The 27,680-nt window shown below is 39.5% G+C and overlaps 1 protein-coding gene across 1 annotated transcript in view; it reads left to right on the top strand.

Moving 5' to 3' along the window:
• Positions 1-27,680, top strand: part of Drip (aquaporin homolog protein drip) — a 76,903-nt gene that overhangs the window by 37,159 nt on the left and 12,064 nt on the right. The window contains exon 2 of the mRNA XM_083109957.1: positions 2,310-2,453. Within this exon, the coding sequence (XP_082966083.1) occupies positions 2,310-2,453 (144 nt within the window). The remainder of the gene's footprint in view (positions 1-2,309; positions 2,454-27,680) is intronic.

The raw sequence follows: 27,680 nt of genomic DNA, 5'->3' as shown, positions 1-27,680 counted from the left end.
AACCAGAGCTTTATTACAGCATGTAAAACACTATTCTTTCATACAAATTTATTTTAGAATTTAGTGATTTAGTTGTCAATATTTCATTTTCACTTGATTTTATTTTTTTAGCTCTACCTATTATCTGATATTAATGAATTCATATCCAGTACTTTTGTCCAGTTTTTCTCCCTTTATATTAATTGTGACAATTAAGATATGGGGTCAATTCATGAGGTAAAATAAATACATTTAAATATCTTGCCTAAACCTAAGTAGAAACCTGTGAATTCAATTTTCAGGAAATCATTTACAAGCGAATATTGTAATAATTTTTGAAGGCGCTTAACCCCAATAACCCCCCTCAAATATGCCATGCATGAGTACATGCAATATAACCACAATGTAAAATACCATTGCAGTAATGTAACTGAAATATTATGCAACCTTATGGAAATGTCTCTTAAAGGTCTGTAATGTTACATTTACATGTTTCTGTAACATTATCAATGTTAGGTTCACGGACATTTCCACATTACTGAAACTTACCCGAAACATTTCTGTAATGTTCTGCAACATTGCCGCAATGTTACAATGTTTCACGACTTGTGTTGCTAACGTATCTGAAACAATGTTGTGCTGTATGGGAAAGTGGCACAAAAAGAGACAAATTATGAAGTAGATGTGTTTTACCTTCTGTTTAACAGCCTCTTACGTGCATACAATGTGTCAAATTTGATTCCATATATATGGAGGTTTAACATTTAAGTGGAGGTGTTGTCCTTCATATCCTACGTACCGTGTGTCTCAAGTCGTGCATCATAAGATTGATTGTGAGTAGTTTTAGGTACTGTTGGAGATGTATAAACATGGGATTCCGCCTGCAGCTTGTACACCCCACCAACTTACCGAAAATAATTCAAAGTTTGAATATTAAAATGTTCATTTATATTCTCGTAATGTTGACGGAAAATTTTGATATTTCAAATTCAAAAATTTAGGAACTGATGAGAGTATTTCGGAATATCAACCAGGTCAGTTCCGGATACACTTTTAGAACTGTCAAAAACACCTTCAGGAACTGACGACTTCATTCCCGGAAACAATGACGTTAAGTCTTGGAAGACCATTCGGAACTATCCTGGTTGATGTCAGAGATAATCAAATCATAAACCACCAGAAAAAGTTCAAGAAGTATTTTTGGAAGATAAATTGCAAATTGTAAAGTCTTACTAGAGCAGGGGTTCCCAAACCTTTTAGTTTCACAGCGCCCTTAGTGTTTCAAGATTTTTCCGCGGCGCCCCAAGTCAGAATGTAGGCGGCCTCTCTAACGCTTGAACACTTAGTGCGGCTAGGTTGCTGCCTTAAGTTAAAAAATACACACATTTCAAATTCAGAAACATTTTCTGTAAAAAGTACTAAATGAGAACATATTTCGAGCAATCATATCTAGAACCATGTGTAGAGTAACAAGTGCCATTTCAGTGAAAATATTCGAACATTTCGCGGCACCCCTGTAAGCCAGCCAATACTTTGGGAACCACTGGACTAGGGGTTGGCATTTCCTTGAAGGTATTGGTTATCAGGAGCGTATATCCTAGGCCAGCTAGGATATCTGCGAAGCCTGAAGTCTAGAGAATAACATACAGGAGAAAAATTGATCAGAAATTGTAAATAATATGATTCATAGCAGTGAGATGATGCTGATTTCTTGGGAGTTGGCAACATGTATTTCTTGGGAGTTGGCAACCTGTATTTCTATTCATAGCCTAGGACCACGTGATAGCCCAGATCTTGGACTCTGTATACGCCACTGTTGGTTATGTACGAGTACATGTGAAGATACATCAAGTAGTACGTACATCTCTCAAACATTGAGAACGATGCTTTCATTCATCCCAGTCGAAAATACTTGTAGGCTTACAGATTTTTAGTCGGGTACTGCAGCTCTATCGTTTCCACCACAAATGCATTAACCTATGCACTGCCATTGTGCAAAAAAGGGCACGTTCTGCTTGCTGTAGATTGTAATTTTACTAAAGTTCCTATACACAATGCACCAAAAACCTACATTGCGAGCAACTAATTGTCTCGTATAACAGACCGTGGCCAGCAAACGCCATAAAATCTTCCATGTCCGGCCATTAACAGCTTTTATTGGCTAGGAAGAGATGGTTGAATGGGCCGCTTGCGAAACTAAAGAGTTTTCTGCGGTTTTTGGCCCAGCGCTGTAGTTTAGAGATGGAAAATACCTGAATCCCTAATGCAGCCATTGAGTTTTATGGTCTTTCCAGCACCTGTTGGCTTCACAATTTTCATTTTCGTTGCAGGCGATCGGCCACGTGAGCGGCTGCCACATCAACCCGGCCGTGACGTGTGGTCTCCTCGTCACTGGACACGTGAGCATCCTGAAGGCAGCTTTCTACGTCATCGTGCAATGCATTGGAGCCGTGGCTGGATCTGCAGTGTTGAAGGTTTGTATTATCTTAACCTTATCTTCGGTTATGTATTTTAACAAGGTATTAGATTTGTGGCCCCAGAAATAACCTCTAACCATCACTTGTAGGCTTAAGACATGCATTTACACCCAAAAGAATGCTACTGTTCAGATCACACACTACTTTCTATAAACAAGAAGGAATTAGTTCACCAATTCACATTTGCATTTATATGTATCCTTCGTAAGAAAAATACATTTTTGAGGATCCCCGTAGGATTTTCATTAAGGACATAACAATCCAGTCTTATTTTTAACACTAATTTTATCATCCCGTAACGCTGAACACAACATTGGTCAAATACAGCCCACTTCAGTTATTTCTAAAATTGGTTCAAACACGGCATTTAAATTATAAACTTTTCCATTGTTACAGATTACCGAGATCAGGAATTTTTTCTTGTTATATTTTGGACACTTGTAGGCAATATTTATAAGAATTCGCATCCTTGTCCCAGTATAAAGCGGTTCTTGAGGCTCACCCAGCCTCAAATAAATGGATACTTGGGGGCAACTCTGGAGGTAAAGACGGCCGGAGCGTGATGCTGATCACATCTCCAAAATGTGCTAGATCGAAGAATGTGTGCCTTACCGCCACATCTCCAGCACCTGTTGGCCTCACAATTTTCACATGGCATGGTGCAAAGTCCACGGAGAACTTTACCTTTATAAGTTTTCGATGAGTTGGCTGTACAAAAATAAGTTTTCTTGTAAAGTTTGCTAATATTTGTCATTCCTCATGTTATAGTTTAATGTGTACAGTAGTTTTGACAAAGAATTTCGGAATTCTCACTTTTTACAACATGAACGAGTTTCATAACTCGCTCCTTAAGTGTTTTAAGTGTTGAACTTGAATGTGCCAGATTTCTAAAAACAATTCCAGTTAAAATATGAAAGGAAACACTTTTTTTGAGATGTTTGAATGTTTAAATTCTGAATTTCCAAATAAATTGGATGAATCAATAATTATTGCAAGGTCCTTGTAAGTAAATACTTAAGTGTAAAACAAGAGTTTACTTAGATATTTCATCTTAGCTAAGATCTACGTTCGATCAAGAGAACATTGCCATTGTTGCGGAATTTTTAAATTCATGCATTTGTTTTACGAATAATGTGTTCAAAGACAAATAACTGCAAAATTATCTTAAGGGTGGTCCCGAATGTCTTTATCTCCTGCAGAACAATTTGCAGAATTATCGGAAAAATCTGCCATGGGGATTTTCTCCGTACGTAAATTGTATTACCAATTTGGGCTGAAAACCTATTTATCGACAGGAACTTGGTATGGAAATAACCGATGTTCTGAAACCTAAGCTTTTCGGCGCTAGCTTTTCTTCTGATAATCCTCTATGGGGCTCGTGTTGTCCACATTATCTGCTATTGGCCCTTCATCTATCTCATCCTATCATCAGTGCCCGCCCTACTTTGCTATGATACTCGTAGCGCTGCACTTCACTGGTATAATTTACCTTACTAGCTCAGCAGAGCTTGATGGTAACATTCCATAGTTCGGGTAGAAATACTGTGTTCCTTCCACTTTTATTTGTGAAGTCTGTTGAGCTCCACGTGGTTGTTCTCCCGCGATTCTGGTATTCCACAAGTATTAAAACTTTTTAAAATGAAAAACCGCTGTATATTCGACCGGTTACAACGAGAGATGCGTAAGCCTAATTTCCCGCTACGCGAAGCACAACTTGCTTCCGAAAATCTTACCGAACACTGCTAACTGCTCTCAGGAAAACGGTTATTCCTCTCCAGTGACTCAGTGGTACCAGCTAATATGAATTCTCAATACCAGAAAGTGGATAAACATAATGTATATGTTTGAACAGTACATTCATCTGGCACAGTGAATTTTGATATGTGATGGCAACAATGCAAACTGCAACGCATGATCTTCTATTCCACAAAAATTTAAACAAATAAACAATGGCGTCTGCCAAAAACATGAAACTACGAATAAATATAGGAAATTTAACTAAAAAATTAATAACTTAGACTTCACTAAACTGACTGAAATGAAACTTACAACGATCTTTAGAACGTTTTAGAGCGAATCAAACTATTGCTGTTGTTTATAAAACTTGCTTAAACCTGCCGCTATTTATACTTCTAGATATGTGTATAAAGTTAACAATGATAAAGAAGGCCATATTGGGAAATTGGCTGAAGGCATTAATAAAATATTTATGAACTTATACATGAATTAATAACTGTAAAATAAGTGAAACTATAATAAACTACAATAAACATGAATATATTAGTCATTATACAGGGTGACTGGTAATTAGATGTATTCCCTGAAAGGGGTTAAGTAGAGACAATTTCCAATAAATTTGACCGTATGATACCCCGTCCGAAAATTAGTAGTTTTCGAGATAATCGAATTTCAATTGTTTTTGAAAAAAATGACAATTTTCCACATAAAAAGATGAATTGAGAAAAAACTGCTCATTGTATGGAACTTATTTCAGCGTTTTCTGATAGCTAACAAATAAGTGGTTCGTTGAAAAAAAGTTTTTCCCAAATAACAATCACATGTAAGTAACGGGTGGGTCTAAACTTACAAGTGATGATAAAAAAAATGCACTCTTAGTTTACTTGGCAACGTATTAATAACAAAAATGGTATGACACGAAGCGTACAAATTACGTAAATTACTTCCTTGTGACATCTGCTATCCAACAAGGTACAAATGTTACTAACATTTTACATTTGTGTTCAAGAAATAATACTTCATTCATCTTCATGTGAATGGAATCAATGAACAATACAATTAAAGAACATTACACGTCTTGCTCAAAGTGGGCACCTCCGTTACGAATGCAGGCACGCAGGTTTTTACGGACATTTGTTCTCTTAACTCGTGATGTGATGGTGTCGTTGACGTGTTGACCAGCTGTTGAGATCCTCTCCCTGAGCTCTTCTTGCGAGTTTACCGGTGTCTTGTCATGTGGCTCCAAATGTAAAAGTCGCAAGGCGTCAAATTCATCAGGGATCGAGCTGGGCAGTCATCAAGCTGATAAATCATGTCACTTCTTGTAGCTAGAGGCACATCCTCCAACAACATTGCCATCCCGTTCCTCAAAAAAATGATCATAAGTGATGCCATTTAAGATTTGGGGCAGGAAAAATGGCTCGATGAAATGATTGTTGATGACGTCCATCCATACTTCTGCCTGGGTGTGCGACAGTGGCTGGATGAAAATTACCCAAAGAAATGGATTGGCCGAGGTGGCCCCATTTCCCTGGCCGACTCGATCCCCCGATTTCAAGCCTTGCGACTTTTACATTTGGAGCCACATGACAAGACGCCGGTAAACTCGCAAGAAGAGCTCGGAGAGGATCTTAACAGCTGGTCAACACATCAAGGACACCATCACATCACGAGTAAAGAGAACAAATGTCCATAAAAACCTGCGTGCCTGCATTCGTAACGGCGGGGCCCACTTTGAGCAAGACGTGTAATGTTCTTTAATTGTATTGTTCATTGATTCCATTCACATGAAGATGAATGAAGTATTATTTCTTGTACACAAATGTAAATGTTAGCAACATTTGTACCTTGTTGGATAGCAGATGTCACAAGGAAGTAATTTACGTAATTTGTTTGCTTCGTGTCATACCATTTTTGTTATTAATACGTTGCCAAGTAAACTAAGAGTGCATTTTTTTTATCATCACTTGTAAGTTTAGACCCAACCGTTACTTAACATGTGATTGTTATTTGGGAAAAACTTTTTTTTCAACGAACCACTTATTTGTTAGCTATCAGAAAACGCTGAAATAAGTTCCATACAATGAGCAGTTTTTTCTCAATTCATCTTTTTATGTGGAAAATTGTCATTTTTTTAAAAAACAATTGAAATTCGATTATCTCGAAAACTACTAATTTTCGGACGGGGTATCATACGGTTAAATTTATTGAAAATTGTCTCTACTTTAACTTCTTTCAGGGGATACATCTAATTACCAGTCACCCTATACTAATATCATTAAATAATATAACAGAAGTAATGACCAACTTGGTCATTGCAAGGTGAGTAGGGCGCCTGGGGCATACGCGCGGCCAATAACCAAAGTTTTTCTTCCTTAATCTAAAGTACAGGTGCCCTATACAATTTGAACATTATTACAATTAATGAACAATTAATAAATTTCTTATTACCTAAGCGCAATAAGCAGAACGTGTTGAAGATTAAATCCAACAACTATGGGAGGCTTATAAGTTACGAAACTATTGTTTCGGCAATTTCCGCCCCTTGGTGCAACGTTTGTATTTCATTACAAAACTGGGTGTGTTTAATATCAAATTATTTTGCCAAAGTTGGCTTTCCAGATTGATAAGTTCCAATCAATGAATTAGATTTCCAATCGAAAAGATTTATCCAAGTAAAATGAAAGGTAGAAGTTTGAATTTCCTTCCAGCAAGAACGTATTCGTATCTCCGAAACACGAATTCAACAGGAGCGGAAAGAGACCGAAAAGTTAAAGGAAACAATTTCGCCTTGTTTGCTTAGCAAGTGTTGAAGTGGGGAACCTATCTCTGCAATTGTAAACAGGCTCCGGGGCAGCCAGACAGGTGTTAGCTGACCTCCGCCGTAGCACATAACGGTGCATTACATCACGCCTATAGCGGTCGCAGCCACAGCCACTCATTCACTGCCTCGCCACGTCATGCGGTTTCCATAACAGACTGGAAGGTGGAGGGAGATGCGGCAAGGGCGGGCTTCGTCTAAGAAGAATAAGTGCCTTCTTAGGAGGATAAGCTATGGTTGAGGTGCCGTATTGCTCGAGGTAGAGCAGAAACTGAAAGAACAGGTCTGTTAATCTAAAACACCGTTGCAAGAAAAAACTACCTGAAGGGAGAATACAAAGTACCAGGAATTAGTGCAAAACTGCAGTCAATGTTGAACGACGATAAAAAAACATTGGTTTCCTCATTTAAATTGCTGGGAGCAGATTGTTTTAAATAGGATAAAAACCGCGAAGTAATCTGAGAACACAGATATGATACATATCTTAACCGTGTAGTCCCGTTTCGTCTAATTGCTTATCAGCAAAATAGGATTTTTAATCTGATCTCAATTTTAGATGAAACGGGATATCTCCTTTCTCCGAATCTCATTTCACCTATAGCTACTAGTGGAATGGGAAATTTTTCAAATAAAAAAAAATAACTGTCTTTGAACAGGGAGATACGTGCTTTGTTTTATGTTAATTCATCCTTAGCTCTCCTTCATGTCACACCTATTTAGGTTAGAATAGGTTGTTAGATTAGAGAAAACAAGAACAAGCGGCGGTGATGACACTCTGGATTGTGGGAAAACCAGCCGAGGAAGGTCTTAACATATGTCACGGCAGAAATGAACAGATAAGAAGCCTCGACGCAACGACACGACACCGAATCAAAAGTCCCTGACCACCCCTTATAAAATGAAAGGCCTAGGGAGAAACATTTTGGTGCATGTCATGACAACGTCTGCAATCTTTGTGTCCGCTATCATGGATCAAACTTAATTTCTTTAAATGTGAAGGGGGCATGTGGGGTATGGTTTTGGACTAGAATTTCGCCAGGAATTCAGTGCTGAAGTCGGATTTAATGATTGCAGCCAGCGTGTACTGAGAGGAAGATTGAAATTTTTATCATATATGTTGACTTTTCGACGATATCATACTCGTAATTCCTCCATCCAGAAATCCCATTCAACTTGACGTTTCACAATTGTCACTACCATGAATTTCTTTTGTTTTGTTGCTGTTAAGATGACTGGCACGATGTATTAAATTAAATTAGTTACGTAATGACCGTTAAAACTCCAAAACTGTCGTGGTTATTTTTACGGTATTTGTAGAGCAGCGGAAATTGACGATCCACGAGTCATTTCTTCAGTCAACTTCTTATCCTATAAGGTTCCAATGTTTCCCCTAAACTTATGAAGATTATTTTCAACACAGTTGTTTTGAAATGTGGGTTATTTCTTCATTTCATGGCCGAAATTCAATACTTTCTTTGCACGAATGACTTACTTGAAGCTGGCATTCGTGCTGGGGAAGTACACCTTCGGGTTTCAGATGACAATTTTTTCCTTCATCAGTTCTTGCTCTGCTCTTAGAAATCCTCTTCAGGTTCCTATATAAACGCTACCGACTGGCAACACTGCCACCAAACTGTAGTCAAGCAATTAACAGCGTCAACTTTATAACCTGTTCTACGCAGGAGAAACCCCAATTCATTAATTAACTGAATAATTTCTTAAAATCCATTTTCATTGCTATCTAATGAAGTTCGTGACTTCAGCGGCTACTGATTGAAACAACGAGAGAGTGGACATAATTTTAATTCAGCTCTATGTATAATGACGTGCTTAGAAAAGGGCAGTTGGGGGGTTACTAGTATTGGGCGATATATCGTCTGGACGACATATCGCGATATTGAAAACCTATCGTCCAGGAGACTATTTATAGTACCGATATTTGGCAATATACATCATGTTGACGATATCGCCACTATATTTTAACGAAATATATAGTGGAGACTATATAAAGATACGGGAAAAATATCGTATAGTATCGCTGTGACGATATTTTCATGACTGTCGTGATATCAAATTTCCGATATCGTCAATCCTTAGTTACATCCGGATCAAAGATGAATTTTGATCCGAATTTCCTTAACTTATACCTAAATGGTAAATTATGGTAAAAACAAGAATCCTATTATCCACTTTAGATTCAAATTTTTACTCAAAGCCTCAGCCATCCCCTACACCCATGCGGATCAGTTATTACTCCTAGTTTCTCTTCAATCATAATATATTTGCCAGAAATGACATTTTGACTGGTGTGCAATATTATTATTCCCTAGATATCTGTAAAAGTTTCTTCTTTATTCATATCTTGAACGTTACTTTCAAAACCCTACATAGATTCAACCTAATACTTTAAAATTATTTAATGTTAGTTCAGAGCAAATTATTCACTCCCCTTACATATTTCACACTTCCTTAGGTAAAATATTGCCTTCGAACACATTCATGTCAGCCCCCATGGCGGAGTGGTTAGCACATCGCGCTACAACGTCCCAGGTTCGAATCCCGGCCTGGGCATGGATGTTCGAGTGTGTCCATTCCTCACAAGAAGCGAAGTAAAATAAAGCACATCAAATTGTAAAGTGAAGAAATCGAACACATGCATGCATTGCAATCGTAAGATTGTCCAAGGTATTGGATCTTTGGTTATCGCCAGCCAAGCGGTTTTCGAAAATTCCTCTCCTTTGGAAAAACGATGATATTCAAAATTCTGAAAAATGTTAAACATAATTCTTCCTAGAACATTCACACGAGTATTCGTGTGGTGCGCTTCCACTGTTTGGATATTCTCAATAGTTTCTTCACAATAAAAAAGCAGGGTTGTTAAATGTTCAGGAACCCATAAATTGTAATAGATTCTATTGGGTTCCGTTGCAGGACGATCATTTTTTTTCGCATAATTTAAATTCGGTGTACGTTGCGTTTTGTTTAATTGAAAAAAGGTTCCTGGACCGTATTTAAACTGGTCCGTGTTTAAACTGATCCGGAGAAAGATGTTCCTGGTCCGTGTTTAAACTGGTCCGGAGAAAGATGTTCCTGGTCCGTGTTTAAACTAGTCCGGAGAAAGATGTTCCTGGTCCGTGTTTAAACTGGTCCGGAGAAAGATGTTGCTGGACCGTGTATAAACTGGTCCGGAGAAAGATGTTGCTGGACCGTGTATAAACTGGTCCGGAGAAAGATGTTGCTGGACCGTGTATAAACTGGTCCGGAGGAAGATGTTGCTGGACCGTGTATAAACTGGTCCGGAGGAAGATGTTGCTGGACCGTGTTTAAACTGGTCCGGAGAAAGATGTTCCTGGACCGTGTTTAAACTGGTCCGGAAAGGGGGGTTCTTCAAATTCTTTACACGTAAAAATGTTCTTTTCGGCCTAGAACTAAATTACACTTGCTGATTTTCTATTCCGGACTGGAATTGAATTTATTTACATTTCCTGGAAATTAACAAACCTGTGATTTTAAAGGATCCATACATTTCTAATGGGTTGTATTTGGATACGTAACAGGACGGGAACCTTTTTTCTTGCATAATTTAAATTAGATCGAAGTTGCGTCTGGTTTCATTGAAAAATAGGTTCCTGGATTGTATTTAAATTGATCCGAAGAAAAGGATCTTGGACCATAATTAAATTGATCCAGAAAAAAAAAGGTTCCTGGACCGTATTTAAATTCAGTCTGAAAAGGATTCCTGGAACATATTTTAATTGAGCCGGAAAAAAACATTCCTGGACCGTATTTAAATTGATCTGGTAAAAAGGTTCCTGGGCAGAATTGAAATACTTTATAGATAAAAATTTCTTTACGGTCCAGAACCAGTTTACGCTGACTGATTTTCTCTCCTGGACCGGAATTGAATTCATTTAAAACTCCTGGACCTTTAACAACCCTGTATATGTCTATTTTCCATCACATATATATAGACAACAGTAAACGCAAGATTCTCGAATATTCACGTGAATGTTCTAGATGAAAATTATAAACAATGTAATTTTTCAGATTTTGTAATATCAAAAGTCCAACACAAGTAGAGGAATTTCGAAAACTAGGAATGGACGATATCGGAAATTTGAGATTGCGATATATCTAGAAAATATCGCCAGACTATACGATAGGATATTTTTCCGTACCATGATATCGGCGATATATCGTCTCCACGATATATATCGTGACCATATATCGCAGACACGATAATATCGCCTGGACGATATTTTTTCAATATCGCGATATATCGTCGGGCCGATTCGACCAACACTAGGTGTGGCCTAAATCTACAGCGGTGGTAGAAGTTGCTATTGGAAATTTGCTATTAAAATTCTCTTATCGCGGTAGAGGTAGGCAACACACACAACGTCTAGCAAGTAAGCAAATATTTAGGATCTAGTTGCAACTTTTTTGCCGGTGACCGTACATTTAATAATTGGTATTTTTTTTTTTAAGGAAAGATCGAAACTTTTCTAACATTTGTTTTTTTAATGAATGTTTTAGTTTTTATAACGTGAATACTAAAGATCAAACTATTAATGCAGACCCATTATTAACGGACGTCACATTACGGGATCTGCTGCAGGTTTTTCAAGAAAATTGAACGGGAAGTAACCCAATGAACGCCCAGTTCGGTTCTCCATGCACGTGAGCGGAATCACCAGAATGCCTCTCCGAAAATTAAAACCGATCGTCCCGAACTACCCTGACCGCCTTGCTATAGATCCATCAAGCTTTCTGAAACCTCTGAAAATATGCGAACTACAGCCTTTCCCGTAAATTATCCTTGCGACACTAGCGCCAATGCTCCCATGCAGGGTTTCAGATGGTTTGGTGGATCTTATATAAACCCGACACACGATGCAATGTAGTTGCACACAAGTGCAATGTTTTATTTGGTGCTATAAACAGTTTTGTTGCGAAAAAAGTTAGCAAGAAAAGTAACTAGGAACTCATCCCATCAAAGTTCACAATGTTCTCATCTTCACGGGTAGATTATGAACACAGTATCGGTTTTTCCGTTCGCGACGTTTCTTCAGCTTCTTCCTGCCTCTTTTTCACATGCTGCAGCCATTTTCTTCAGTCCAACTTGAGATGTCTGGTGACTTGTCGGCCATATCCTTCTTCAGGGTATCTTTCCTCAGGGCTATTACTAACGGCACAGGAAACTTTCTGCTCATTCAGTGTATGTGACCTTCTGCAAGCCGCTCGTTCAAGATCGTGGCGAAACAAACTGGCCATTGCCTGTACGACCCATGCCTTGGGGCAAAAGTTTTTCCACATCTCTGTTCCCGTTATTTGCCATAATTGTCGCATTTTTCAAAGTAAACTAAAAAACAACAAAAAAACACTAATGTACAGTTAGAACATGAAACATTGGTTATGACATTAAAAAAAAGATGAAAGTTTTCCTCCCTTCGAATTCCAAGAACTTCCTTTCATCATTTGAGACACATGAGGACGTAAGATTGTGAACGGCGTGGAATCGAAACTTGTTTCATTAACAAATTGCACTGACGGCTTAAGTTGATACAGTACTTTTTTTCAACGCAGTTCATTTACCCCACAATTCTTCCTTAAAAGTTCTCTTCGGTCATTAACCTTTATCTGGAAACTGGTCCGATGACGACACTGGAACCTGAAGATGAATGACGTTATCTCTTGATAAATCACTTGCCTGATAACCAATGAAACCTTAAGCAAAAAAGCTTCTATCTTGCAAATTTCCTACGTGCGTGCGAGGGAAGGTATTCTCACATCACCTTAAAATAAATAGCTTTTGTAATGGTTACTCCTAAACTTGAAATACTGTAATATTAGACACAAAGAAATTAAGTAATATTTCGAGGATCTCGAAATCATCAGTTCATCATTCTTCCTTACTGACGCGATGTAATTACTCTACAAACGTGTAAAAGCGACGCATTGTGTTCCCACATAATGAAGGAAAGCCAAAATAAAATTACGCCTATCCCCGTGGTGGGGTGGTTACATCACGCTGAGATTCTTTTTTAATGTTCTCTAATTTTTTTATTTGATCCGTTTAGAGTTCACTTTGCAAATTTAGCACGACGCCAGGAGTCATGGATTCGGCCGTGCGCATAGTTCTTTGTAGGTGTCAGTCTCATCACTTCTCACCGTCGCGATTAGCCAAAACGACGTGAAATAATCTAATTGTCAATCAACAAATTTTGGTGCCGCCCCTGATATCAGTTTTACCGCTACAATACACACCTAACAATGCTGATATTTATATTATTTAATCTGCTTGGATGGCCAAAAAAGTTCAGCTAGTTTTATTTCTTACTAGGCTGATGCCGCCGCTGCGTTCAACCAGTTGCAGTGTCCGAAAGGCGCAAGACCGTACTTGACGTGAAAGTCTTTGGAATTGTACTTCTACTGCAGCGCCAAATACGATCAGTAGACAAAACTGACGACTCGTTGTTTTCCCACCTATTTTTCACCATAGAAATCATTTAGCATTTTCAAATGTTCTTATGCATAAATTTCCACACATTAGAACAACTACAACAAACTTCCTGGCCTAAACCTGTTAAGCCCGCATCACACGGACGGAACTCGATTCCCAGTAGGTATGCCCTAGTTGGCGCTGGACTGGCTACCCATTTGCTAGTTTTCGCCTCACACGATACTTATCAGCGTACTTGTCGATAGAATTTTGTTTCCATACTAGGGAAGTTGTAATGACGGCCGTGTGAGATGTAAACAATATCACTTCATATTTTTAAAAGCCGATAACTATTCAACCGAGAGGAATAACGTTTCGCATAAAACGTTATCAGGTACAAAACAATGGCGCTGCTTAAATACATACTTTACAACGTTTACTGTACACGTATGGAAGAATATTTTGTTTCAAATTTAAACACCGTTCACTCAGCATAGATGGTGTATGTAACTCAACGCGCCTTTCATGCTGTAGCTATACGTTATACATTGCTGGAGTAACTCGAAACCAGACAAAAACGTTCCTTTGCACACACAGATTATCTTCACATGGCGAAACTTGGCTCTGATTGGCTGTTCCACAGAATCCAGTCGAGGAAAGCAAGTAGCAATTAGAACATGTCCTATTCCTCCCAAGCAGTCAGCCAGGCGGCCATGATTGCTAAATAAGTTAGTTCAGCACCAACTAGGGCGTTCCTACTAGAAATCCAGTTCAGTGTGATAGGGGCTTTACTGACTTTCTACCTCCTTGATTTGAAACAAATGAACGAGTGTGGAAATCACGTGACCAAGTCTGCAACCGTCTGTGCTCAGAGCTATGGTCTCGATTGCTTCTGCACTTGACGTTTTCGAACTGTACTAGATTACGTCACTTCCGTGAAGACCATACTTCAAATCTGTAGTTCGTACCTTTCGGACAGAGACAGTATATTCTTGGCATTGCTAACGTCACTATATTATTTCTTAATGCCTTTAATTTCACACCATATGATTCTACAAGAAAAGAATCACGAAGGTGCTTGAAGCAAGAAAGGAATAGCAAGGTCGAACGGCAATTCATGAAAAGCGAATTTGTTTCCGTAAACATTGCTCATTGAACTAGATAAGTCCTGCAAGTCGTGTTGTGGCAACCCATCCTTCCAGCGGCAACGTCTCCCGTCCTCGTCGAGGCAGTGAAGTTCAAGGTCGCGGTTTGTTGTGAGACGACTGCCGAGGACTTTCTCCTGGTCATTGTAGCGTGTCGCTTCCTCATTGCGCTCTGGCCATCAGTCACGTGTGGCTGAACATGTGGGCGACTCGTATCAACATGAACACCGGTAGTGGATACGGGAATCTCAAACAATTTTCTCTGAAATCATTTCTGGCTAACGTTTTGTCAAACGGGAGGTTAACTATCCACTCCTTTGTTAACTGCATCGCGATATTGAAAAAATATTGTCCAAGCGATATCAACTACACGATATTTTGGCGATGTATATCGTGCCGGCCGATATATCGCCTACATCACAATACGAAAAAAATATCGTATGGTATAGTCTGTGACGATATTTTCTTGACGGTATATCGCGATATCAAATTTCCGATATCGTCCATCCCTTCAAGAGCCACAAGTCGCCTTGGGGACATTGCGTTGAGTGGTGTTCACGATATTTCTCAGACTGTTCCGGGTTCGAGTCTCGATTTGGAATAAATGTTCGTTTGTCTAGATTAATTTCATATAATCGTTTATCCTTATCGTCTCAATTACGCTGACGTGGAATAAAATCTGTGTGGAAAAATGAAAAATAAGACTATGCAATAATTATTTAAATAAAAAACCTTCCTAACATTATCGTAAACACCCCCTTTTATTTCTAAATGTCACTTTACACCCCCACTCCCACTGAGACGACCTCAAATTCTCGAAGATGGTCAGGGAAGACTTGATTCTCAATCTAATCCAGGAATGAAGTACAGTGAGATGCATAAGTATTACAATGCAAATTGTCCATGCCCATGTTCACGCATTTTATTTTACCCAATGAGTTTCAGGAATTGAGAATATGCCAAACCAGTTGCTGACAACCTTTGCACCTGCCCTACGTAAACATGTATACCTTAAAGACACGTAGGATACAAGAGAGAAATTAATACAAAATAGCCATGAACAATTTTCTGATCAATACTTGTACATCCGACTCAACACGTAAAAATACTAGTAATTTATTGAAAAAATATGCATTCATATTTGTTAATTCATATAAATTTCTTTCCCGGGTGTTTTAAATCTCAATTGTATGTAAAATTTACACTGCTACATACATTTTACAACCTAATGACGAAATAGTCCTTCCCGTCAATTAACCAATCAATTGTTTATTCTGCGCTATTGCGGTATGTGATTAATTCTTCAATAAAGCGTTAATGAATTACGAATCTTGGAGGAAAAGGGGGGGGGGGGGAATTAAAATGTCGGATTTAATAAAATACCCAAATAAAATCCAATACTCTATTTCAAAATTCCAACATAGATAAAATTCCGTTCTCTTGAGAAGAAACTAAATGAAATAATCTTATAAATTCTCTCTGGGTGTGATTCAATTTAATTTTGTTTTTTGCGTCGCTTTGCTACTTTCTCGGTTAATCGCAACTATGAAGATGAACTGATGAAATAGGATTATCACAGTAATACATACACACATTCCTTACCAAGTGCTCAAATTGGGAATCTGTCTTCGTTGCAGGTTGCGCTAAACAATTTGCCACGAAGGACGACAGTGTTACGAAACGTGAGGTCCTGTATTAACTTATGTACAGTCATTAAGCCTTTATATAAGGTCAATACACTTTGACCATTTAAAATACAAAATTCCATATTTACCATGGAAGTTCACGTTAAGCGTTAAGTTTACTAATATGTGTTAATCGACCCATCCTGGTTATAAACATAATTAGACAAATTTATCTAGTCTATATATTAGGGTGAGTTGAAAGTACAAAATGTTTGACTGAACTCGTAGTAAGAAGTAGCCCTCGCAGGTTAGGCAAGTAATTCCTATCCAAATTGCAGTTTCTCGGTTGTCAGACATAGTTCGATTCCTCATATTTTCTTAACAGGATTAGTGATACTGCATTTGAGATAAATTTGTACAAATAGTTCCTATACCACAAGACTCTTAACATTAGTATGTTACAATTCAAACTTTTTGCAATTACAACTCCAATATGTCGTAATCTACCTGGACCCACAAGGAATTTCAGAAAACCTGATTAGTGTTCAAGGACAAGAACAATCATAAAGGTTTAGGGTTTGAAAGACAGTATTGTAAGCTAATGTTAAGTTTCCTTATCTTATGTAATTCATATTCAATATTAGCACAGACAAATTAATTTTAAAGGAACAAGAGATAGCAAACAGTTTATAACTTTATCATATAAATCTAAACTTCACAAGTCATCTGTAAATCTTTGCTACCATATCCGTAATGACGCATGCTGAGCAATATACGTATGTTGATAATCAAGCATACAAGTCTTAATCTTAGCCCCATCAATTATCATATATTAGATTCAAACAGAGTTAAGTAAGCCGAAAATACATATAATTTGGAGATAATAATTTAGTCTAATCGTGCAAAGAAACACAATTCGGACTCAACCCACGGACTTGTCGATTAAATAATGATCCTAATGACTCTAGCCACGGCCATCTTTAATCCAAGGGAGGCCGGAGTCTTCAATTTGGCAACCCTGTAAACCGTGACATAAGCCGGCCGATTACTCGGAAGAAACATTAGAGAATGAACTTAGACGTAAAAAAGTAATAATTTTATGTAGTCTATTCATCCAGTAATCGCTTCATTCGCTCAAATTGTATTCGCCAGTGTATTCAACGTTATTTTTCATAAGTAAAGCAGTATCTTGTTAAGTTGTGAAAAATATACATTACATTTTTGAGCCGCATACTAGCATTTCACGGAGAATTCCGAACGTTTCACATGTGGTGAATTTAAATATCCAATATTGATTTCATTAATATTCTTAATTTTCATGTGAAAAAAAAAATAATTACGTCGAAGAGCTATAACCAAGACCTTTAAACATGTTTACGCAAAAAGCAAATTCCACGCTGAGAAGAGTTGAGTGCATGAGGCACCACACGCTAAGCTTTTACTTGTTATAAGTACAAGGGTTAAACTACAACACTCAAATAAGAATTCGGGGAACAATATAAACTCAAACAAACCTCTAGAGCATAAAACTGCCTAACCTAACAAACAGTAGAACACAAAAACACTAAATCCTTCACTGTAACATATCTCCGTAAGAGAAAAACAACGGAAATTTAACACATTCTAATTTCGAAATCATGCAAAATTATCCACTTTCTCGCAGGGAGTACATAGTCACCAGCACTCGGCATTATTTTAGCCTTGTACAGTGTATCTCAAAACTCTTATGACAACGAAATTTTAAACTAGGAAACCCAATTTCCGGAAGACATTGGTGGGTTGCGTCTAGACTTAGGCTCAAGCCAGGGTTGCCACATGCACAATAGATATTTATTCTTTGCACATTACATGTAGAAGGAGAGTTGCATCTACATTTCACATTAGTCAGATGCTTCTACCTGCTTTCAGGAGCGAAAGTTTGTAGGGTAGTGGTTACCTTTAAGCACTCTCAACCTGATGGTCGTAGGTTCAAACCCCTCCAGTGGCAGAAAATTTTCGTTAGTTTTTAAAATATCTCATTGTGTTCACTGTCCACGCCGTGTGAAACTGAATGATTCAGTTTGGAATTAACGATGGGGGGAGGGGAAATGTTAAATTACAAAATCTCCATTTCAACGAACTGAGAAGTGGAGAAAAATTGGATAATTCTTATAAATATTAAAATTACATTCATGGTTTTAGTGTTGCTCTACTCAGCCAAAAGGCATTTCGCACCGATCTAATACATTCTCCAATACATTTCAAAATGTTATTGAAGGTTTCATGTCGATAAATTGATAAATGCATCAATTCTTGACTCTGAGACGATATTTTCTGCAACTACATCTTCTCTCCTCTAGTCTCCAGTCCCTTCTGTTCTTCTCTCCTCAATCTTCTCTCCAATCCTACTCTGGTTTTCTCATATCGCGTTCCCTACTTTTCTCGCATCTTGTCTCCATCCCACTCTTCTCCACTCCTCTTTATCTCCTCTCCTGTCTTCGATTTAAGACTCCGTTGCACTCTTCTCTTCTCTTTTCGCTCTTCTCTTTTCTTACTCTACTCTCCACTCCCCTCTTCTCGTCTCCTCCACTCTCATCCCGTTTTCCTCCTCGTATCTTCTCTAGCTCTATTTTCCTCATCTCTCCTCGAATCTTTTTCCTTTCTCCTCATTACTTCTCCTATTCACTTCTGTCCTCTATTTTCTTCCCTCCTTTACTTTTCCTCTTCCCCTCTCTCCTCTTTTGTCCCCTTCAGTTTCCTCTTTTCTTTGTATAGATTCATCAGCAATGAAGTACTAGAAAATCGATTTTCTTTCTTTCAGAAAGTATTTCTAATATGCAACAAATGTAATACTGATTTTTTCTAGTTTTATACAATAATACTTAGATTTCTTTCGCGTATTTCATAAATATCTATTGTGCATGTGACAACCCTGAAATTGAGCTTAACTCTAGACGCAACCCACCAACGCCTTGTGAAAATTGGGCTGCCTAGTTTAAAATGTTGTTGTCCTAAAACTTTTGAGACACACTGTACATACTTCAGTCTCGATCCCATAACTACAGAGGTGGTAAATTGACAAACTACAACATGAAGTAATTCGAAAATCTGTAAAACATTGTTTTAACGATATATTAAATCCGATAAATAAGATTCGAACCTTGAGTTCGTTCTGATACTATGCATCTATGGTTTACTATCAAATATTTTCAACATTCTAATATCTAGCTACCTTCGATTGAGAGAATATATCCGTAAGGCATTCATGAAATGAAGTACTAACCTACGAAAAGACAACCTTATTACTACACGCGGATTACACGCCACTATTTATCTATTTTATTCTAGTCATTTAAATAAGATAATTTGTACAAGAACTTAATTAGTTTAGTTAATGAACAAAATACTAACATTATTTCTGTAATAATAAAGTTGTCTTGAAATTCAATTATTGTATCGCCTGGCTAGTAGTACAGGTGGCCCGGTTCTAAATCCTCATTTGGGGCTCGAATCATCATGTGGGGCTCGCAGTGGTGCTAACTCACCCCCCGAAAATTTCACCAACTGATATTTTGAAGCTTTTCATGGTGTATGTTAACCTCACAAGCAGTGTTGCTAACTCGGCGTAGCCTTTTATGGTGTATGTTAACCTCACCAGCAGTATTTCCAACTCGGCGTAGCCTTTCACGGTGTATAATTTTTTTAGCTTTTTTTTGTGTGTGAGTGTACATGTGTTTGGGCGAGGCGTAGCTTTTTACGGTGTATGTTAACCTCACAAGCAGTGTTGCCAACTCGGCGTAGCCTTTTATGGTGTATGTTAACCTCACAAGCAGTGTTGCCAACTCGGCGTAGCCTTTCACGGTGTATGTTAACCTCACAAGCAGTGTTTCTAACTCGGCGTAGCCTTTCACGGTGTATAATTACCTCACCAGCAGTGTTGCCAACTCGGCGTAGCCTTTCACGGTGTATGTTAACCTCACCAGCAGTGTTTCCAACTTGGCGTAGCCTTCTTTGAGGCTTGGGTTTTTTTTGCCAATTTATTCAAAGAAAATTCTACTATATAATTTTTTACTGGCTAAGCTAACCTACAAATAGGAATTGGCAGCACTGACGAGGCTCGAATTATTATTTGACGCTTGAAACAAATCGCTAAATATAAAATAAAATAACAATGCCTATGAACCTGTTTGGCTTCAGGAAGCAGGCTATGGAGGCATTCGCCCAAAGTGCACCGTCGCCACCTGCGAGCTTGGACCTGTTACCCTCCCTATTATCTAAACTCAACGGTTTGTTGATTATACACTTGAATAGCATCCTGACCCAGTACGACGAGGATGTGGGCAAAACTTTCTACATATTCAACAACAACTTGAATTATTACTAATTCCCCATCTCCGGCAAACTGCAGTTTGACATGAATCCCGAGAATAAAGGAGAGGCCAAAATTTCTTCTGGCAGGAACATCTATCGCATCAAACACGATAGGATGAACAGTGCCACCACGTACGATGTATCTGCTGGCGATCGTCTGTATATAGAGCTCTTGGACGACTACGACAAACTCATCCCTTTTTTCATAGAAATGAAAATTAGCTATCCTATAATAAATAACAATAATGCCTAACGATATTTTTGGCCACACGAAACGCGACGACCATGGCGACGAGCTTCTCATGCTCGACGTCAGGGTTAAAAAGCTGCGAAGCGATCTGCAGGCCCTACAGTCCACGCTCAACTCTAGCCTCCAGTCCGAGATAGCCAGCTTGCAGTCTCAGTGCTTGGACCCTGTACTCAAGATTGATGCAGAGCTAAAATCGCTGCTGCAAAAATACACCGACCTCGCGTCGATAGACAATCTCGACAAGCTGGCACTGAGTGTGGGCAATCTGCAGAACGAACTTCTGAAGCTGCAACAAACGCAAACCTCAGACGTTGAACAGCTGAAACAACGCTTGCAGGACCAAACAAGCAACATCCAGACCGAACTGCAAACTATCATCCAGAGCATTAAAACACAAGACGACTACGATCGCGTGAACGCTAGTATTGCTAAATTGCGCGAACAGTTTCAATCTTTCAAAATCCCTACGTTGGAAAGCATCAAGGCTGAGCTACAAACGGACGCTTTGCATGCGGCCATCAACGAAGTAAAAACTAAACTCCAAACGCTGGAGGATTTTATCGACAATTTACCGTCGTCTAGCGAACTGAACGCCATTGCCCGTAGCGTGGCCAACATCAAACTCCAACTTGAGACCTACGAGGATTTCGGGAAGCTGCAAGGCACCATAACCCATATTGAGGATGCTCTTGCTGTCATTAGAAATGATCTGGCGAACGTTCACGATGAGCTGGAAACCAAACTGCCGGGCATCAGGGATACACTGGCCAACGTTCAACAGCAAATCGCCAAACTGGAAAATCTGAATGCAGAATCCGAGTTGTCTCATTTCCATCACTTGATCGACGACATACAGACTAAGTTGGAAACCCTGCAACAATCTACTCCCACCCAGGATGACATAACACAACTGCAAGAAGGCATACGTGCTGCTGCCGATGCCTCTGAGTTGGACGCGGTGAAAAAAGCTTTGGAATCGCTCCAAAACACGGTAGCCACCCTGCCTACCTCTCAGGAATTAAAAAGCGTGAAGAGAACTCTCAACCGAATACTCAAATCTGACGACATCAAAAACATCCAATCCGAAATTGAATCGATACGGGGGTCTGTCGCGACTTTACCTACCAACCAGAACATCACTGAGCTGCATGAATTGTTTGCGGAAATTAGAACCCAAGTCCACGACCTTGTAATACAGAGCTCCAAGTTGACGCTTGTAGAAAGCCTGCAGCAGATTATTGCCAGCGTGAAAGAGCAAATTGGGAGTATCGAGGCAAGTCAGGAATCGACTATAGCTAATTTCAGCACCCAACTACATGACTTAAATGAAAAATTCAAGAGCCTTATTGTCGATGTAAAGATCAAACCAAACTACGACACTGTTGTTCATGCTATCGAGGAACACCTGGAATCGGTGAATGGTAGATTGGAGGATGTGGAGACGGAGGTTTGAACCAACGTAAACACTCTAAATGCCAGCATCGACAATCTCAAGTCTACGATTGTCATCGAACTGTACAGCATACCAAACAGAGAGTTCTCCTCCCCTTTCAATCCAGGTTACAAACTCTACATGTTGACTCCTGCAAAAGCTTATCATCAATTTTTCCTCGCTGGCACACTTCAGTTCGTCAAGGTTTCCTACTGGTCTTTGCCTCACGCAACCCACTACCCAATCATGACCGTGACGAACATTGGCGATGAGCCTAAAATAAGAGGAGTTGAGCTGGTCGATTTCACACACCCCGAAAGTCGCGAGACTGCCTATGCCGAAGATGCCACTCAAATTATCGACATAGAAATAGGTGACAAGCTGTATATAGAAAACCCAGCATTGTCTGCAGCCAGAAATCCCATTCAGGCTATATTCTTATTTTCGCACCATGTCTAGGCAGGGTATCGTGAACGAGCTGCATAAACCTGCACGACGAAACTACAAACGACTGGCGGTAGTGACCAAAGGCGTGGATGACCTTTGGCAGGCTGACCTTGTGGAAATGAGTAGCGGCAACCTAAAAAATTTACATAAAATCAACAAAGGATACAAGTATCTTCTTACTGTTATAGATACATTTTCAAAATTTGCGTGGGCTTTGCCCCTCAAGGCTAAAACAGGTGTGTGCGTAATGGAAGCATTCAAAACTATTTTCAATGAAAGTGGCAGGCGACCTCGATTTCTTCAAACGGATAACGGAAAGGAATTTTACAACTCGATATTTCAACAGTTTGTTCAGAAGCAAAATATTCAACATTACTCGACTTTCAGTCACATCAAAGCCAGCGTAGTGGAACGTTTTAACCGTACTCTCAAAACACGCATGTGGAAACGATTCACGCTTCAAGGTAACCACAAGTGGGTCAATGTGCTTCCGGAACTCGTAAACGACTATAATCACAGTTTGCATAGCACGATACGCATGAAGCCTGCCGATGTCAGCAAGTCTGATGAGGCACAATTGATCTCTACTGTTTATTGCCCCAAGTACCGGCCCACTAACAAAAAACCGAAATTCAAAATTGGAGACCAAGTAAGAATTAGTAAATTTAAGCGCATGTTTGAAAAAGGCTTTACCAAAAACTGGAGTACGGAACTTTTCACTGTTGCTCGGTTGTTACCCGGTAACCGTCACACGTATATAATAAAAGATAATCGCGACGAAATTTTGAAAGGGCGATTCTACGAGGAGGAACTCTCTAAAACAAAATACCCCAATACGTATCTTATCGAAAAAGTATTACGTAGAAAAGGTGACAAACTGTTGGTGAAATGGTTGGGACTTGAGGAAAAAAGTTGGATCGACGCAAACGAGGTGATTGTGTAACGGGTGCTTGGGATGTGGTGAGGCGACTACCAGATTTTCCCCCGGAGCGTCAGGCTAGGAAAAACGGCGAACTGTTGCCGGACAACATTCGCTGCCTTATTGTCGGACCTTCAGGGTGTGGGAAAACAACTTTACTTATTGATAATTTTCTTCTTGCTCCCGACTGGTTAGATTGGAAGAACAGGCACTTGTATGTTTTTTCCAAAAGTTTGGAGCAAGCAAAATATCAACAGCTGACAAAACTGTACGAAGGGCTGAGCATAGCTATTTTTGCCTCCGAAGTAATGCCACTAGACTGCTGCCATGAAAATTCGGTGGTGGTCTTCGACGATGTCATCCTGGAGAACCATAACGAAATTCGCAATTTTTTTACACAGGGGCGGCACAGAGGCATGGACTGCTTCTACCTTGCTCAGACTTTTTCTAAAATTCCCAAGCAGCTTCTCCGAGACAACGCTAATTTTATTTGCTTGTTTCGTCAAGACCACACCAATTTAAAACATGCTTACGATGATTATGTAGGCGGGGACATGAACTACAATCAGTTTTCCAAATTTTGCTCTTCATGCTGGAATCAAGATGATTTCGGATTCGCCACGATAGACATGACGAGGAAACCCAATGACGGAAAATACAGAAACAAAATAAACAACTTTCTAAACGTTGCGACGTTACAAGAAACGTCTTGACGTATTATAAATAACAAATGATGAAACGCAAACTCGCAGACGACAACTTGAAGCTGCGCGACTACCTGGCCAAACGCTTCAGGGGTTGGAAATCAGAGAATCGCGGAATTTACGAAGAGAAAAAGCGACAGGACCAACCTATTATTGATGCTATAAGTGGACTAGGTAAAGACATCAAAGATGTTACCGAGCAAAATAAAGATTTAATCAACGAGCTCGTGCCACTTGCTGCTCGAAATTATGCTGTGCCTACACCGATATCTAGTATTCACACTACCCCGTTCGAACTTGGAGCTGCACCTCTGAGACGTCAGGTTCTAGGCAGTACCTCTTCGGACAAGGTAGTTGAATTAGGTCCGTTGGCGAGAGATTACCTGAGCACTGGGAAATTTGAAAAGGACGAGGTGTTTGGATTGTACCCCTCTGTGGAACTTAACGAGGGTGTGGTTTGGAAAATTGGAAAGTCAAAAGTTACGTTCGAAGGTGACGACGTGAAAATTAATTTGGGCGAGAAGAACAGCTGGACTAGGTATCCTGGCACTGTGGGTCTGTGGGAACTTATCACCAAAAAGCAACCTAAAGATTACACAGACGAGGATTACCAAAGTTACACAGAAATTTTAATCATGACGGATGCCCTGTACCAAAACAACGATGCAACACAGAATCGCGTAAAATCAAGCAGTGGAGAAAAATACAGGAACCTCATCAAGCCAATATGGAACCAGCTCAAGACTGGCAGCGGTGTCAAACTCTACAATACCCTACCTAAAGAGTTTGTTTGGGTAGACGACGTAAGGAAGCTTGTAGATCGATTGCTGGTTATCGCAGGCGAAGAAAATGCAGGCAATCGCAACTTCCACAACGAGAAGGTGGGCATCATGGACATGATTAGCACCAAGCTTAGCAACTTTATTGTCAACGACAACAAAGGTATAGGTTACCTTATCAAAATCATCAACACCCTGCCACCAAAATTCTGGAATGTGGCCGAGGGTCGAGGTCTCGTGAACGACATCATCAACAAGCTACCCTTCGAGATGCACCTACCAGGTTACCAATACTGCGGACCGGGTACTAAACTGGAACGGCGACTGGAGAGAGGAGACAAGGGGGTAAATCTGCTGGATGCTGCATGCAAGGATCACGACATTGCTTACAACACATATACGAATTTAGATGCGCGTCACGATGCTGATAGAAAATTGGAGCATGCTGCGTTCGGGAGACTCGTCAGCAGAGACGCCTCGCTGGGTGAACAGGTTGCAGCATTGGGCACGACCATTGCCATGAATACAAAACGAAAATTGGGGTGGGGGCTGTAATTAAATAACATACAGTAAAAAATGTCTACGCATATAACAGACTTACCAACAGAAGTGTTATACAAAATATTTACATTTACTTTCGACGATAGTCACGAGAATGTTAAAAAGCTTATTGATTTAGTTAAAATAACACCACAATTTCGCTTGCCCTGTGAAATGCTACTTCTGGATTATCTGAGAAAAATAAGCGGTGTAAAATCTTCTTCTTCTCCCTATGCTCTTTTTCGGGCTGCTGATGAAAAATTGGCTGATAAGATGGACGAACTTCACGAGTGGAGACAGGGGAGGAGACGATATACAGACGACTGGTACGCTTCAAATGCAGAAACCAGTAGGATCATCGATCACCTCATCGCATTAGGCAATGCCGAAACTTTTTTCTATAAATAACACACTGTAAAAAATCTACGAGACCAAAAAAAAATACTTCTTCGATATGAGTGAAAAAATTAGTGACGTCCAGGCATTAAAACAAATGCTAAATTTGTCAGTCGAGTATGTAAAAATTCAGGAATTGGAAGTGGACAAACCTTACGCAATAACTTCCGGTTCAATTGTTGCAACCCAGTATGGTCCCAAAGTACGTCTGTTGCTCAACGGACAATACAGCCTATTTTTACCAGATCGATACGCTAGCATGTTATCCGACGAGAAGCTATCTATTTTAATCGAGAGTAAAACTCGAATCGTGTACAAGGGAACAAAAGAACTTCTTGGTAAGAAAACAAAGCACATAATCGAATTTGTTTAATAGCTGCAAAGTATATATAAATAACATACCGTAAAAAAATTACACGGGAGGGAAAACAAAAAATCTCTGAACATATATAAAATAACATACCGTAAAAAAAAAAAATTACATCATGAAGCCCAAGGGCGTCGTGTACCAGATACCATATTCGAATCTGAAAACGCTGGGTGCCCTCGATGGGTTACTCACCAAGAAACAACGCGAGAAGAAACGTTCATGCTTGTCTAAAGGACACGGAATAAAATTGCTGCTCAGCACTCCACAATTGAAAAAGTTGCAGCATTCGCGGAAGCAGCAGAAGATTGGAGGTTTCATATTCAGCATTCCGGCCATCCTGGCAGCATTGGGGGCTGTTGGAAGTTTGGCCGGCGGTAGCGCCGCCATCGCCAAAACCGTCATCGACTCGAAGAAGAACAAGGCCGAGCTGGAAGAACAGAAACGTCACAACCTGGCTATGGAGAAAAAGGGGAAAGGTGTGACCAAAAAGCAAAAAAGCAACCTCGATGCTTTGAAGAAATATAAAAAAAGAAAACACCCCTGAAGTTCCTTATTCCCAACGGTTCGATCAGAGATTCAATATCGAAGTTGGACAGGGCTTTTTCTTTTTTTTATATTTCTTCAAAGCATCGAGGTTGCTTTTTTGCTTTTTGGTCACACCTTTCCCCTTTTTCTCCATAGCCAGGTTGTGACGTTTCTGTTCTTCCAGCTCGGCCTTGTTCTTCTTCGAGTCGATGACGGTTTTGGCGATGGCGGCGCTACCGCCGGCCAAACTTCCAACAGCCCCCAATGCTGCCAGGATGGCCGGAATGCTGAATATGAAACCTCCAATCTTCTGCTGCTTCCGCGAATGCTGCAACTTTTTCAATTGTGGAGTGCTGAGCAGCAATTTTATTCCGTGTCCTTTAGACAAGCATGAACGTTTCTTCTCGCGTTGTTTCTTGGTGAGTAACCCATCGAGGGCACCCAGCGTTTTCAGATTCGAATATGGTATCTGGTACACGACGCCCTTGGGCTTCATGATGTAATTTTTTTTTTTTACGGTATGTTATTTTATATATGTTCAGAGATTTTTTGTTTTCCCTCCCGTGTAATTTTTTTTACGGTATGTTATTTATATATACTTTGCAGCTATTAAACAAATTCGATTATGTGCTTTGTTTTCTTACCAAGAAGTTCTTTTGTTCCCTTGTACACGATTCGAGTTTTTACTCTCGATTAAAATAGATAGCTTCTCGTCGGATAACATGCTAGCGTATCGATCTGG

Source organism: Lepisma saccharinum, chromosome 23, assembly GCF_977018435.1.
Source record: "Lepisma saccharinum chromosome 23, izLepSacc3.1, whole genome shotgun sequence".
Lineage (NCBI taxonomy): Eukaryota > Metazoa > Arthropoda > Insecta > Zygentoma > Lepismatidae > Lepisma > Lepisma saccharinum.
Note: the sequence above shows the minus strand (reverse complement) of the source record. Positions and strands in the feature narration are given on the sequence as shown.